The sequence below is a fragment of the Schistocerca cancellata genome, chromosome 5 (assembly GCF_023864275.1).
Source record: "Schistocerca cancellata isolate TAMUIC-IGC-003103 chromosome 5, iqSchCanc2.1, whole genome shotgun sequence".
NCBI lineage: Eukaryota > Metazoa > Arthropoda > Insecta > Orthoptera > Acrididae > Schistocerca > Schistocerca cancellata.
Window position 1 is genome coordinate 323,031,278 of NC_064630.1, and position 16,814 is coordinate 323,048,091.

Here is a 16,814-nt window from a genome sequence, read left to right on the forward strand (position 1 = left end):
CCCTAGAAGTAGACAACATTCCATTAGAACTACTGACAGCCTTGGGAGAACCATTCCTGACAAAACTCTACCATCTGGTGAGCAAGGTGCATGAGACAGGCGAAATACCCTCAGACTTCAAGAAGAATATAATAATTCCAATCCCAAAGAAAGCAGGTGTTGACAGATGTGAAAATTACCGAACAATCAGTTTAATAAGCCACAGCTGCAAAATACTAACACGAATTCTTTACAGACGAATGGAAAAACTAGTAGAAGCCGACCTCGGGAAAGATCAGTTTGGATTCTGTAGAAATGTTGGAACACATGAGGCAATACTGACCTTACGACTTATCTTAGAAGAAAGATTAAGGAAAGGCAAACCTACGTTTCTAGCATTTGTAGAATCAGAGAAAGGACTTGGAAGAGCAGTTGAATGGAATGGATAGTGTCTTGAAAGGAGGATATAAGATGAACATCAACAAAAGCAAAACGAGGATAATGGAATGTAGTCGAATTAAGTCGGGTGATGCTGATGGAATTAGATTAGGAAATAAGACACTTAAAGTAGTAAAGGCGTTTTGCTATTTGGGGAGCAAAATAACTGATGATGGTCGAAGTAGAGAGGATATAAAATGTAGACTGGCAATGGCAAGGAAAGCGTTTCTGAAGAAGAGAAATTTGTTAACATCGAGTATAGATTTAAGTGTCAGGAAGTAGTTTCTGAAAATATTTATATGAAGTGTAGCCATGTATGGAAGTGAAACACGGACGATAAATAGTTTAGACAAGAACAGAATACACCTTTCAAAATGTGGTGCTACAGAAGAATGCTGAAGATTAGATGGGTAGATCACATAACTAATGAGGTGGTATTGAATAGAATTGGGGAGAAGAGGAGTTTGTGGCACAACTTGACTAGAAGAAGGGATCGGTTGGTAGGACATGTTCTGAGGCATCAAGGGATCACCATCTTAGTATTGGAGCGCAGCGTGGAGGGTAAAAATCGTAGGAGGAGACCAAGAGATGAATACACTAAGCAGATTCAAAAGGATGTAGATTGCAGTAGGTACTGGGAGATGAAGAAGCTTGCACAGGATAGAGTAGCATGGAGAGCTGCATCAAACCAGTCTCAGGACTGAAGAAAGACCACAACAACAACAAGAACAACAATCATTCCCTTTTTGTATGTACTGTTGTGACAATGCTCCCTGCTTTACTTCTTCATTTGCTCTCCTTGGTGTCGATGTAATGTGTTGCTACACTGGCTGAAAAATGGATTGTGGAAGTACAACACTGACTACTTTAAATGATGTAGCTGACAGCTACACATTTGCATTTCACAGTGCATTACTTTCACTGCTCACAACCCCCCAATAATACACAGTTATACGGCCAGAGCACTATTGTTTAACTTTTGACAAACCTCATTAATAGGTTGCAGGTGAACATCCACATACTGCTACAATAGTTTCCTGTTCAACTTCTACGAGCAGTAAAAGCCTAACTGCATAGTTCACATTTCCTGAAGAATAAAAAATTTGAGTATGGGAACAGAACACTGTCACTGTTTTAACACATGGCGTAATTGTGTTACACTTATTTCACAGTTAAGTTGATGCATTGTTGTTGATCTAACAAACACAGGTTTCTTGTCTGAAACTCTGCCGTGGACCGACTGTCTCAGAACCAAAGATCAGGCCCTTTACATCCTCACAATAATAGGTGCTGAAATTACACATTGTTCAAAGTTTAATTTGAAAAAACTACAATTAAAACTTAACTCATTAAATTAACTGAGTACATCAAAAACTTTTGGCTTTTAAACAGTTTCTTCTACTGCAAGGATTAAGCCGAATTATTCGTTTAAATGATGAAATTAACAATTATCGTTATGCAAACAATACTTTTGACATAACTGTTAATTACTTTGGGATTAATTAAGAGCTGGCTTTGCTAACATTATTTCAAATAGAGCCAAATAGATCCTTTATGAATACTATTAATTGTTCCTCCAAATGTTTATAATTGTACAGAATTTATAATTGTTTATACATCAACAATAGAATTTAAGTTATGAAACAGTTACTGATTCCACCCTATAGCAAAAAATACTAACTAGGCATAGTCAAAATAAATTAGAAAATCAATCACATACATAAAACTAAGCACAAAATTAGATCTGGTGTTATATTCTTTAAAACTGAAGGCCAATCTTTCTCTTTTATGAAAATGCAGATTATACTCACATATATTAATGGTAATTAGTTAAGAACAAAATGGATTTTAAGGAGGCAGATGGCAGAACAAGAGGGGTAGTAAAATTATCCCAGTTTGCTTCATCACACTGCATCAGATACGGTTGCCATGCTTGTTGTGTAGTAAAATTATTATTTACAGGTTGGTTTCCAAAGATAGTTTGAGGTGTTTTTTTATCTGCTGCTTTATGTTGCCATGGTGCCTCTTCATAAATCAGGGTAATGGAATCCAAAACAGACAAAAAGTACTCAGTGTCATGTTCTGATGTAGTTACTAATTTTTCCCGTATGTGTGGTGGAAGTCAGCTCTTTAATATCTTCAATACATCCACCTGTGATAGGAATTGGTCCAATATCTGGTCTTATTTAAATACTTTCCGAAATAACCTCACAAACTTCCATGCTTGCTATTAAATGGAGCCGAGTTAAAGACTTTACATCAAAATCTCTCTTGAACAGCTTCCGACGAGTACTTGTCTAAGAAAGCACGTTCAAACTGCTCATAACTGTGACAACGTTCTGCCATTTCAGTGGCCCACAAAAGAAAGTCACCTTGGGCGTAACCAACAACAAATCTTATCTTTTGAATCTCTGTCCAGTTGTGCGGAAGTACATTGCGGAACGCACTGATAAATGCTACCGGGTTCATCTGCTAACCATCTGTGCAATACACGGGAAACTGCCTATGTCCAAGCACCCCTTCATCAGAGAAGATGGATGTTAAACATGTGGCATTACCCAATATTAGTGTTTTGTTACAAGTGTGTAGAGCACTGTGTGGCAATTGTGCATGTGTTGTAGGTACTGCTGCAGGTAAATTATGAATTTTGCAATCTTCACTTGCGCTTGCTATCGGTCTTGTGACGAGATGTGGATAACTATTACACACATCTGTCTTGGGCATGGGTAGTCGAATATTAGCAACCTGACCTACTTCAGTTGATAATTTGGTTTCCCCTTTCCTCATGGCCTCTTCTACCACGTCTGCATATACTTTGCATTCAGATACTTCCATCTGCACTAATGTACTACTTTTGACATAAGGTACCTGCTTTTGCTCTTTTGGTTATATCGTCTAAATTTTTCCTTATCCAAGTTTTCTCTCGTTTGGCACATTCAGGCTCTAATTCCAAGTTTTCTACTCTTAATGTTAGCTCCTCTACTGCCATTGGTAAACCTTCATAGTCCTTGTGTAGTTTGTTGACAGTAGCGCTCACTTTCTTTATAGTATTACACATTTGATTTTGATTTGCTCTTATACTATTATTTGTGTCTGTGATTTTCTTTAATTCATTTTCTGTGTGTTCTTGATTGTCACTAATTGAACCTACTTTGTTAAAAACATCAATACTTTCGTTAACATCAGAAATAACCTCCTGTTTTACTTGTTTCTTCATTTCTTTTAAATTTTCAGATATCTCTGTGTGTAGATTTTGTGTCAAATCACTGAATTTTTGTGTGACACTGTTTTAGAAATCTTTCAACACCTGTTTTTGTTCTGTTTTGGAATCTGAAAAACCTTGTGACAAATCGTTACATTTTCTGTTCAAGTTACTACACTGATGTGTGACTCTATTGAATTTCCTGTTCATGTAATGGAATTTAGTGTTCACATTTGTCAGTAATTGCCGTAACAGTGCATTGGCATTACTGTTATCGTTGCTATCAGCTGTACATTGCATGTTAATATTCAGATTACCAATAATCGGTGTCCGTCCTATGTTGTCAAAAGACATTGCTGTTTCACATTCCTCTGTTTCGTTCAGCAGCAATATCTCATTGACAGTCATCATAGTATTGTGATAGTTTGTCTGTTTATCTGTGTTGTCATTTGTTAGACCTGTGATACCTATCTCTGATTTATGTCAGCTTTCTGCTAGCTGCACAGTTGGCGCTTCATTTTCATTTATCTGTTTGTGCAAATCACTGCCATCTTGTCCGCCTGCACCTTCTGTATTATGATCAGCAATGGGTAATTTTTAGTCAGCCATTTTGATCGAGTTAGCAATTACCAAAAAATTAATAAAAATCAGTAGAAAAATATTTATGTAAATAAATCTTGCACATGACATGTGCAATTTCCTGTGAAATTGTGTTTCAATAAATTCCTGTCAATTTGTCGGATGATTGAATATCTTGTAATAATTTACACTGTACTGATGAATCAAAGTTTGGTACAATTTTTGAGTCCTTTCTACTAGGGAAACAGTGAGGAAAAAGGAAAGAAAGCTAACTACGGCAAGAGAAGTGCTAGTAAGTGTAATCATGCAAATTACCAACCTTCCTTGCATAGTCAAGCAGCTCACTTATGTCTCCTGTTGATGGACAAATTGGTCTTTTTCATTCTCTGCTCCTCGTTTTCTATATTATAATACTCGTTTTCATATAATATGGATTTTGCTGCACTTGTATTCCTGCAATAAGAAAATAGACAAAAATTAGTTTTTCTTTTACACAATAAAGACAAAATTTTTGAAAATGTTCATTTAACATTCGCTAGAAAAAGTCTGTTCATGTTTAACAATGAATCTGTCCTGGAAAATCAGAATCCAATTGTGTTAGTCTGTTGGTCGCTTTTAGAATAACCATGCAGGGAGGCAGCCCCACAGCTAACACAAAGAATATGAATCGACATTTACATAATGAGAGATAATTACTACTTGCACTATTGGAATTAAAGCATGGATTCTTGTTGAAACTAAATTGGTGCCATGAAGTCTTCCTAGTAGCAAAAAAAAAAAAAAAAAAAAAAAAAAAAAAAAAAAAAAAAAAAAAAAAAAAAAAAAAAAAAAAAAAAGAGTACAAATACTGAAGTCACAAAAATGAATACTGTATATAGGACAATTGTACTTACTTTGTCCAGGGAGATTTTTAGAACATCTGATTCACATATATGTTTTAAGATGTCTTGCAGGATGGAAGAAATTTCTGCCTCTTCTTATGATCACGGGCAAAAGTCATGCTTATGAACGAATCTTGGAATATTTTGGCATAATAAATAAAAATATTCTTGTGGCTATGTTGATTTTTGATATATATATTTTTTCTTGCATTTTTATATACACATAGCATTTACTACACACATTGTTGACACACGAGTAAAAATTACATGTCCTTTTTATGTGAGATCTTAAATATAAGTACTCCCAAGTGGGCTTGAAACAAAAGTTGTTAAAAAAATTAATATTCCCTGGACATTGCTCTTCTGTTACAAAGATAATTTTAAGAGCCTATCTTTGCCGTCTTCTGCAGCAATGTACAAATTTCTTGTTACTAAAAAGAAAAAGAAAATGTTCATACAAATTAATAACGAGAAAAAAACAAAAAGGTATGATACTGAGAGCTTTCAACAGGAACTGGTAGATTTGAAAGCTTAGAGGACACTGAAATCAAAATTTTTTGAAGTACCTTTGCATATTTGGTTGTGAATAAGCAGTGAATACCTAGCTATTTCTGAGGTGGCAGTTAATGTAATATTACTATTTTCAACTAGATATTTATGTGAACTGGCTTCTTGACATTGATTGAAATTCATCGATGAAGAACCGGGGGCCTGCTTTGTCAATGATTCCATGATAAATCAAGTGTCTGAGTGCAGCGAAACAGGCTCAAGTATCGCAGTGAAGATATGAGTATATTATATTAGAAATATCTGTTTTCTACAGTGAATTAAAGTTAATAAGTTGTTAATAAATGCATGAGTCATGGGTTGAGTCTACTTATGTTTTATAATAATAACAAATGAATACATAACAACATAATAATTTGTAATTGTGTTAATATTCATATGATTTTTAGGAAACAGACATTTTGGTATGCCGTGGTGAGTCTAGACGCTTCTGTGTGTATTGTGAGTAATAAAAGGGTGCAGAACACTGATCAAGCATACAACAAAAAGTTGCAAGAAATGTTATCTGCACACAATTGTGGGAAATTTTATCCACAAGCCCCATTCTTCACACACACACACACACACACACACACACACACACACACACACACACACTTAAAAAGGCACAAAATACATGAAATAAAATAAAGATATTTGGACATAAAGTCCATGTCTTACTTTAAAATTGGCAGTGGCTGATACTTGTTTTGGTTCTTCATACAACTTCCTATTCACCAAAGCATCCCTTTTTCTATAGTGTTAACACCAGTCGCATTTGCTTAACATGACAGGAGCCACTTGTACACTGGATTGTTCTGTAAACAAGTATTTGGTCTCTCACTGAACCATCAACTGTTCCACAGTATTCCAGAAATGTTGCAAGGGACATGAAGAAGACATTGCCATCTCCGTAAAATGCTCACCTCTTCAGTTTCAGACTGGGTAATTATGGTAAATCTGTAATAGCCAAACACATATATGAAAAGGCCACTGAAGAGGATTTAGAGATGGTGCGTGCAGCAAAAAAGGGAAGCAAGCTTGACCTACTTGAAGAACTAGAAATATCAATTCATCGAGACAGATTTGATAATGCACTTAATCTACAAATGGAAGAGTGGATTCATGTTTTTTTTTTTTTTTTTTTTTTTTTTTTTTTTTTTTTTTTTTTTTTTTTTTTTTTTTAAATTTAGCAATGGTATGATGTAATTGAAAAGTTTGCATAGATAACAGTGGGCAATGTTCCCTGTGACATCTCAAGAATACTGTGGAACATCTGATGGTTCAGTGCAGTCAGTTGGAACCGTGCACTTCTTTACAGAACAAGCCAGTGTACTGGCTGTTGGTGTAACAGTAAGTAGATGCTACAGCGTTACCAAAACAGAAAAGGCAGCACTTTGGCGAGTAAAACAGAGTGTCAATGTTGCTGATTTTAAAGTAAGACTTTATATCCAAATGTCTATTTTATTTTTAGTTCATGACTATCTTGTTTTTGAGTTCAAGTGTACGAAGGCATGAAGGCAGAGAGACAGATAATGAGAGCTTAACTTCAGTAATGTGTACCTGTGGGTAACATTCCTCACATTTGTATGCTAAATAATGATAACGATTTCTTATACCCTGCATCAGGTCATCCTCCACCAATTTCTTGGCACCAATTAACTTCTGCCGTCGAATATATGTAGTGCTACACAGGCATGCTTTGCAGGCACAAAGATAAATACTGGCGCCAAAACCTCTGCTTCAGTAAATAAATTAAAAAAAAAAAAGGTGGAAGACGAGCTTTTTTCTCCGCCCCGAGTTTCGACCACTGCATTTTCATACACTATCCAACGAAGTAAATACAAATTCTGTATTGTTCATCATCGAATGTAGCAGCATTTCAATGTACTACGAAAATCCGACTGGCAAGACTGTTTGGGATGTTTGTTAATATGGCCAACTCTACTATTCTCTTCACCATAAGAATAATACGAATATAAACATTTTGTCATGTATTCTTTTGTGTTTGCTGCTATCTCATTTAAATCCTGTCTGCCTAATAAACTACGAAACTAGAATGAGACTAGAGTGAGACAACAGCAAATGTGGAAGAATACACATATCATGTCATGTTTATATTCATATTATTCTTGTGCCTAATAGTGATACAGTCAGAAATGAAGCACAGCAATTGACTAGATTTTTAAATCTAAGATGACTAATTTCTGTGCAGAATGTAATGTACTAAAGAGGCGGCTGCAAAGATTTTCAAACGGAGAAAAATTTTCGCTAAACTCTCGTTCAGAACATCTATCATACGCAATCTTTCATTTGGTTCTTGTTGATCATTATCAAAGAAAGCAACAGTGTGAGTAACAACAAATAGCTTTCTCTAGCCATTGTTTCGCTAATAAGACTATTCCTCTTTTTAATTGTAAGCGGCGGTAGCGCGCACAAAAGCAAGCCATGCCGCGAGCGGCAACAGGTCGTAAACACTCATTATCGGAATGCAACAAACAATGCATGACACAGTACAGCAATGCATTTTCAGCTTAGAGTGACATAAACACCTATAACAAAGAGAACGGCACTTATCTGATCAAAGAAAAATAAGCAATCAATTCAAACCAGACGAAGCACGTGAAAAAGGACGGGTACCCATATAAATACGGACGGAGCACCCGACGCATAGCAATGGCTACCTGGTAAAGCTTAACTGCTAAACTTATGACTCGAACCAAACTACTGTAGCTGTATCATCATTCATTTAACCTTAAATTATGTCTCATATTACAATGGACCAACTTTGTTTTGATTTGGAGATGCAGCCTAAAACTTTTCTCTTCCCTTGAATTTTGAGTCTCAAATTTCAGGTGCGGCTTAGATTCGGGAATTTTTGTTTTCCTTGATTTCGAGTCTCATTTTTCAGGTGCAGCTTAGATTCGAGTGCGGCTTAGATTCGAGTAAATACGGTATCTGAATCTGGATGTGTATGAAACTGCCAGGGTAGCTGGCAGCGCTAATGCGCTGCTTCTTGGACTCGGGGTAGGCACACTGGTCCCGGATCGTATCCGCCTGGCGGATTACTGACGGGGCAGTATGCCGGCCAGCCTGGATGTTGTTTTTAGGCAGTTTACCACATCCTGCTAGGTGAATACCATGCTGACCCCCATGTTCCACCTCAGTTACACGACTCGCAGACATTTGAAAACATTCACACTATTCCATCCATGGCTTACACCAGATGCAAACAGCTGGAGGGGGGGGGGGGCGAAGGGCATCCAGCCACCCTCTCCAACTAACACTGCCAAATCAAATCAATAGTAACACGGCTCACCCTGCATTGCTGCGGGACAAAGGCCCCAAGAAAGAAAGAAATCTGGATATGTATGGAGAATTGTTCTCTAAAATTCCGCCAAAATAAAGAATCAGTTACTGCCTTGACATTTATTTAGGAGTACCATGAAAACTTCAGTCATGGTAGTCCTACTGACATATAAAAGTGTGATTCAGTTAAAATTTAGTGTTAGTACAGTGACATTCTAGAATTTGTTTCAACATCTGATAAACCATAATTATTTGTTGAAAATAACTTGAATATATTAACTGCCCAGATTGGAATCCATATGATCCTGTTGTGCGCAGCAACTGTTGAATATAGACAATGGAAAAAAGAACTGCTATTGGTTGCAAAATCTATTTTGTTACAGCAGATTTAAATTTTAACTATTACATAGTCGTCTTCAGTGCATTTACAACAACAGATGACATTACTCCAAAGTGACATGTAGTAAACAGTATTGGTTGGGGTAGAGTGTACAGGAGTCTAACATGAGTTCATGTTAGACTCCCGTTGCTCTACAGCAACCAACTAACACTATGGATTAATGTCAACTGTTGTTATATGCACTGAAGATGACTATATCATAGCTGAAATTTATCTGCTGTAATAAAATTATGGATTTTGTGACTGATTGCTGTTTTTTTCTTCACTGTCTACATTGGCTTATGTTAACAAGATCAACAGATGTCCTGTTGCCATACACTGTTTGCGACACAACTTATTTCACAGCTAGTGGTAGAATGGAATCCAAGAAAGTACTATAAACAAAAACATACTCACTATGGACATTACTTCTGTGATGCATTCATTCCACTTTATCTCATTTCCTCATCTGTAAATGAATGGAATCTGACTAAGAGATATTTTGATAAGAAGTTATACAAGTGTGTCATTAATTCCTTCACATCTCAGATGAATGTATCCTCCCCTCATTCTACAATATGTTAGTCCAAACTACATACTAGCAGTGATGTGGTGTACTTGTAACGCAAATTTTGAATTTAAATGTGATGTGTGATGCTTAAACTGCATATTGTTAGTATTTAAGTCATAAAAGGTTCCTGTTTTTATTTTGCAGTGTACTCACATAATACATCCGACATCCTATGATGCACTTGGACAATTTTCAGTGATGAAGTCAATTATTTACAAACTTTTTTGCACAGCAGTGTTGATAGGCCAAAGAAGAAACACAGCTCCAAGTTACAGTGTAATAATTTAATGAATGATATGACACAAATAAGTTTTTTCAGTAAGTTTATGCACATTAAAATATTTTCAGATGACTAGCTTTTATATGTATAATGCTCTTTCAGTTCAAAATCATTGCAAATACAGCACTATTTGCAAAAGAACAGTTCAAACATTAATATACAGTTCAACATGACAACTGACAACTTTTAACATTTCAACTGTAACTTTATATCTTAGGCAGAAATAATGAAACACCAGAATAACATTTTTTTCCAAATGGGGCAGGGCAGAGCAAGTTTATTCACATGTTGCCTTTATCATCTGCTTTCTGCTGCCAACCTTGAGACGCAACTGCACACACACACACACACACACACACACACACACACACACACACACACACACACACACACACACACACACAATTTTAAATATTTTTTTAAATATTTTATTAAAGACACCTTAATTTAAAAAAAAGTAGGATTCTTGTGTATAGCATAAGTGTGCGCAATTTCACTCATTCCCTCATTCAGTCACGCATAACAAATATACTACTTCATCCCTCATTTTGCAAGTTTACCAGCATTTTATTAATAATGCACTGGCCAGTGAGCAATATATAATATATACATTCAGGCCTCACCATTTGATTTAATCAAATTTTGTCCATTGAGTCTGTGATTTCTTTAACGTGGCATCACTAAGATCAACCAAATTTTCAAATATATTATTTGATTGCTGTACATTACTTGATGAATTAGGCTTTGTGTTGCCATTCTGAATGCTTAAGTTATTGAAATCTAAACCATACTCTCTTAGTAAATCTAGATCTTGACTGCTTGTTACTGCTCCAGAGACAGATGTTTGAGAGAAAGTCTTTGACGATGGGCTGGGGGCACTGAAAGTACAGTTTGTTGTCTTTTGAATATTTTTAGGATCTGCTGAGAAAAATGTGCTTTGACCTGTCTGCAGTCTGTTAGCAGCTAAAAGATGTGCTGTTGATGCTGAATAAAGAAAGCTTCTGTTCCCAGCTGGTGGTGGTGTACTTTCAAGGACAGGACTTTTCTCCATCGTTGATGGAACAAAATAAGGATATAAAGGGTTAGTTAGGCCTTCAAGAGCGATATGTTTCTGTGAAGATGGTTGGAAATTCCCAGCACTTGAAGAAATTCCATTATCACCTCCTTGGTCTCTTGATAACAGAGGATCAAAATCTTCATCACTGGGTGTAGAGTCCAGACGTATAAGATCAGCTTCTGCTCCAGGCTAAAGGATGACATAATGAAACAACATTAAACTCCTTTTTAAAAAATAAATTAATAAAAAAAGTCATGACACATATCAAAAGTTATAATAATTGGATAATTAATTATCATTTAAAACAATTCAATAATTATTTGCACAATGCAGTATATGAACAAAAGAAAACGCCAAAATCCAAGCATAATGGAAATAAAAGCAAACATTTTAATTCCCTTTGGTCATTAGCTGCATCTGCACATTTGACACACATTTTATTGAGATAGTTTTTAGTTGTGGATTTACTAAATTATTTGCAGCCATGATCTGTTCAATAATTTTGTGAGCGACTACATAAGACAGGACCAGATATTATCTCAAGAAAAAAACCTCCGAAGCCCTAGATCTGCTCCAGCTCGACAGCTCAGCAGTGGGCACTGGCGGGCAAGACTGAGTAAACAGCTTGCGCACTGCATGCAGTATCACACGTGGACAGGACTGGACAAGAAGTTTACATGCAGCACTGTGCACAAGACACTGGCCAGGGAGGAGACCATGTGCAAGGCAATACACGCTGACTGACTGATTATAAATAAATAAAAAAAAAAAATAAAATAAAATAAAAACATTAATAAAAGCCAAATGTATGAACATTTTATTTAGTTTCAAAAATACATTTCCGTTTATCTACAATTACTGAAATATAGGATGTCAGTCCTCGTGCTACCGCAAGATGCAGAATACTCTTAAATGTTGGGCCATGCAGCTTTTACTCTCTTCATTACAGAAAACAGCAGTTCACAACCATATGTTAAGCCAAAAATACATACAATGTCAGCAACATTTATGTGTAATTTGCAAAAGTATTTTGCATGAAGATCACAATACTATCTTACAAATTTATTATGTTGCAATATCTGTCCTTGAGCAGTGCGCCATTTTGCAAATCTATTACTTCTAGTTACATTTCTGAAGGAACAGCATCTGGCACAACTAAAAATTGTGAGTGAAACAGTTTTAACTTGTTCTGCAGCCATTGCATGTCCTGAAATCTCACCTCGAAACTTTGACGAAGTTGAATGATAATTTGTTGATAATCACCAAAACTTATTTCTTCAGACAACTGAAGGGACGAAAAAATTTAAGAAAAGTTCAGTTTCCACTACCAAGTTACCTTTCAAATAGATTAATTTTGTCCATGAATGCATTAATTTTATGGCACATATCAACAATTAATAGCTCCTTTCCTTGAAGTGACATATTTAAGCTTTTTAAATGTCCTGTAATGTCAGTTTGGAATGCCAGGTCCGCTAACCATGTCTCATCACTGAATGATGGTTGTCTCTCTCCTTTCATTTCCGTAAACAATGCAATTTCTCCCCAAATTATAAAAAAAAGTAGATTGAGAACTTTACATCTGCTGAGCCAGCACATTTAACACTTTCAGCACAAATGGTCTCCTGGTGCACAAAACAGTGTATGCTTGATATTTCTTTCCAAGCTTCCATCTTGATTTTTTTCCCTTCAGATGAGTAATGAAACCTTGCCGACTCCCAACCATTTGTGCTGTAGCATCAGTTGCCACAGAACAGACCCTATTCCATGGGAAGCAAGTTTTTTACAGACTTACAGACAACCTTAAATATGTCATAATCTGTGGTTGTATACTACAACTGTCTCACATCTAGCAGCTCCTCAAAAACCTATAGTTCCAAATTAATGCTCCTCACAAATGTTGAAAGCTGAGCAACGTCTGTGACATCAGTGGTTTCATCAAGGACTAACGACAGAGCTATAGAAGTCTGGCAATTCTGCGGATCCAACAAGATACAACTTGCCTGTAGAACCAAACTCCTTCAAATCTTGTAACATCTGCTGGCACTTAGCACTTGACGATGGTGAGCATACATGATTTCACCAAGGGACCCATTGAGAAGAGTGTTCTAGTTGTTGCAATGACATGTGCAGCTTTATAGCTTGCTTGAAATTCAGCATCTGTTGAATCTTCATTAACATCAGTAATCGACAATAGTTCATAAAACATATGTGGTAAATGAAATCTGTATAGATACAGAAAAGAAGAAGAAGCTATTCATTTGTCACATTTATTTATTTTGCGTCAGATTTATTTGTTGTTGAACATTGCCCTACAGTGTGACAAAAGGTTGTTTTCTTGCGTTACTGTCCAGCTCACCTTACTGTGTAGCATACTTTATCTTCTTCATCATATTCAAAACTTTGTGACACACAAGACACAGAGGCAACCCATTTTTCCCATTGCGAAGAAAAGTTTTTGTTTGTTGAGAATAATTATTTTTTTTTTTTTTTTTTTGTTGCAAGTAATCTATCTCTATCTCCAACCAACAGCTCAATGCATAGTATCAACACTAGGAATAAGAACAACTTGACAAAAATGGCAGGGCTGCTTCTAGAACTCACTGTCATCACTACATCCACTACGAAGCACAAGGAACAGGCATGTAATGCAGCAGTGTGCATGCACAGTGAAATGACCATTGTGGGTGGTCTACTCCCAGCGCCTGCTCGCTGGGGAACCCATGAGTGCCTGCAGGTACCCATGCCCCATGGGGCTGAGTTGGAACAACCTGCCCCAAATAGCAGTGACAGGTAAAGGAATTAAGGGGGAAAAGATGGTAGAAAGACAGGAAAGAAGGATGTGTGTTTGAAAACTGGAATATGAGAACTGCAAATTAGAATTTCAGAAAATAGTAAAGACAAACATACCAAGGGAAGAAATGCAGTCAATAATGGAAGAATGGACAAGGTTATAAACTATTTTGGTGGAAGCTACAGAAAAGATGTGCAGAACAAACACTGATATGAAAATGTGGAAAAAAAAACCCTGGTGGAATAATGGTGCAAGGGAGTATGTCGTAAAGAAAAATGAAGTATTTCACGAGAGAACAAAGGAAGTATGAAAGAAAAACACTGAGATGAAGAAAATGGTTAAGAGAGAGACAGCATGACAGAAGAGGAAATGGATGCAAGTGCACAGACAAAAATGATGCAAGAGGACAGTGAAGGCTAATAAGAGAGGTCTGATGGAAAATGTCAGGATGATCAATAAAGAATCAAAAGAAGATGAGAATGTACAAAAAATCAAAGAGATGTTGAAGAAATATATTTTCCAATGGAAAAGTGGAAGAGGAAAATGAGGAGCCACAGAATGTGGATGATGACAAGATGGATCTAACATGGACAGAAGGAAGTGATAAAGACCCTGAAAGGAGGCACTGCATCTGGGCAGGATGAAATAAGTATGGAGATAGTGAGGGCATCTGGCACTGCTGGAGTGCAGTGGTTTTATCGAGTGATGAGAACAAACTGAATGGAAAGAAAAGACGATGCCCAAAGACTGAAAAAAGGGGATAATAGTGCCTGTTTTAAGAAGGGCTGCAGGAAACTATGTCAAAATTATAGCCATCTTATTTCGCATGTCATGCTACCAAAGTATTCGAGAAGATTTTGGAAAGGAGAGAGCAGGAGGAGGACAGAGAGGAATAATACGAATTTAACCCAGGAGGGTCATTGACTGTGGATCTAATATTTAGTGTAATACAGTTCCACTAGAGACACTGCAAATATATTAAGGATTTACTAACAAATTTCCTGGACATTTAAAAGGAATATGATCATGCCAAAAGAAGCAATATCTATGAAACCATTCAGAAAAAGCGGAATTGGAAGCCAGAATATGAAAAGAATAAAGGAAATATATCAGTGAAGTGTGAACTGTGTAAGGTAGGAGGAGAGAAGATGGAGTGATTTGAAGAGAAAAATGAGACGAAGCGAGAGAATTAATACTGTTACAGATGAAACAATGACAGAGGTGGCAGTGCAAATCAGAGATGAAAATATGAAAGCAACCGTGTTTGCAGCTGATTTAACTATGTGGGGAAATGGATAAGGAGAGGACAAGAAAACTGGGACAGTATGGACAAATTTAATTCAGAGAAGTGTGAAGTGATGATGACTGCGAGAATAAGAATAGAGCATCAACAGATATTAATATTAGAGGACAAGTACTAAAAAAAAAGGAAAGTTTCAAGTATCTGGGAAGCATAATAAAAACGGTAAGGATACAAATGAAGGGGAAAGCAAAACCATTAGTTTCCTGCAAAATGTAAAAAGCCTGGTCTGGAGCATGGACATAACATCTGAGGTCATCAGTCCCCTAGAACTTAGAACTACTTAAACCTAACTAACCTAAGGACATCACACACATCCATGCCCCAGGCAAGATTTAAACCTGTGACCTTAGCGATCGTGTGGTTCCAGACTGAAGCGCCTAGAACCACTCGGCCACAAAGGCCGGCAAAATGACAACAGGAGGCAAGAGACCTAGAGCGAGACCTAGAGACACATGGATTGCTGGAGAGAAGGAATATATGACAAAGAGAGAAGGAGACTATGGCAGAATGCACAGAGAAATATCGCTGGAGGACAGAAAAACGTGGAGGGGCTTATTTTCTAAACAAGACTCAGCCAGAGGATGGCAACTGTAGAATATGATGATTCAGCAAAGAGAAAATTACCCAGGAACAAAAACTGGCATTGAGACCACCATACAAATAAAAGACAAAGTAAAACACATTCATTCACAGCACCACTGACAAAAAGAGAGGAGAAACCCTGTGTATGTCAAGATGGATATACCATGTGCACAATGTTTATTTTTAGGAAATGATTACAGTGAAATAATTACTGGAAAGAGGTAAAAGAGAAAAAGGGGAAGGTCAGTTAGAAGAGGAGCAGTATGGCTTTCAATATGGTAGATCAACAATGGGTCTAATCTTTGGTATGAGACACAGATGGAAAGCATTTCTGGTGACGACATTTCTTGACTTGGTGAAGGCTTACGATAGTGTCTCTAGCGAAAAGGTACGGGAAACCTTGGAAGGAAAGGGAGTTGGAAAACAAACTATTGAAATTCTTCAAGCAATTCAAGACAAAAGCTTCAACTGTGTCCAGACCTAAGTTGGAAGAACTGATTGGTTTAGGAATGTTATGGGGTCAAGACAAGTAAGTGCGGCATCACCATTTTTATTTATAATGATGGTGGATGAAATTGTGAAAGAAGAGGAACAGAGATCAAGTTATGGCTTTTTGCTGCTGATACTGTGGTGTGGGGAACCAACAGCAAGGATATACAGGAAGAAATAGATATCTTAAGTGAAAAAAATCAAGAAATACGGACTGAAATGCAATGTGGAGAAAAGAAAGACTATAGTGGTAACCAGTGGAAATAGACAAGGCACAGATGGCAATGGGCAAATTAATATTAAAGGATAAGAACTGAAACTGTGGATAACTTTAATATCTAGGAAATGTGATAATAGAAATCACAAGAATCGGGGAAGATCAGTGTGTGGCATAGGGAGGTGCCAATGAAGTGTGAGGTTAAGTGCAG

The 16,814-nt window shown here is 36.7% G+C and overlaps 1 protein-coding gene across 2 annotated transcripts in view; it reads right to left on the reverse strand.

Annotated features, from left to right (window-relative positions):
• Positions 1 to 5,258: 5,258 nt before the first annotated feature.
• The window catches only part of LOC126187376 (DENN domain-containing protein 1A-like), a 286,790-nt gene continuing 275,234 nt past the window's right edge, over positions 5,259 to 16,814 (reverse strand). For both annotated transcript variants that reach the window (XM_049928424.1, XM_049928423.1), the window contains one exon: positions 5,259 to 11,410. In XM_049928424.1, coding sequence (XP_049784381.1) covers positions 10,796 to 11,410 — 615 coding nt within the window. In that variant the 3' untranslated portion in view covers positions 5,259 to 10,795. The remainder of the gene's footprint in view (positions 11,411 to 16,814) is intronic.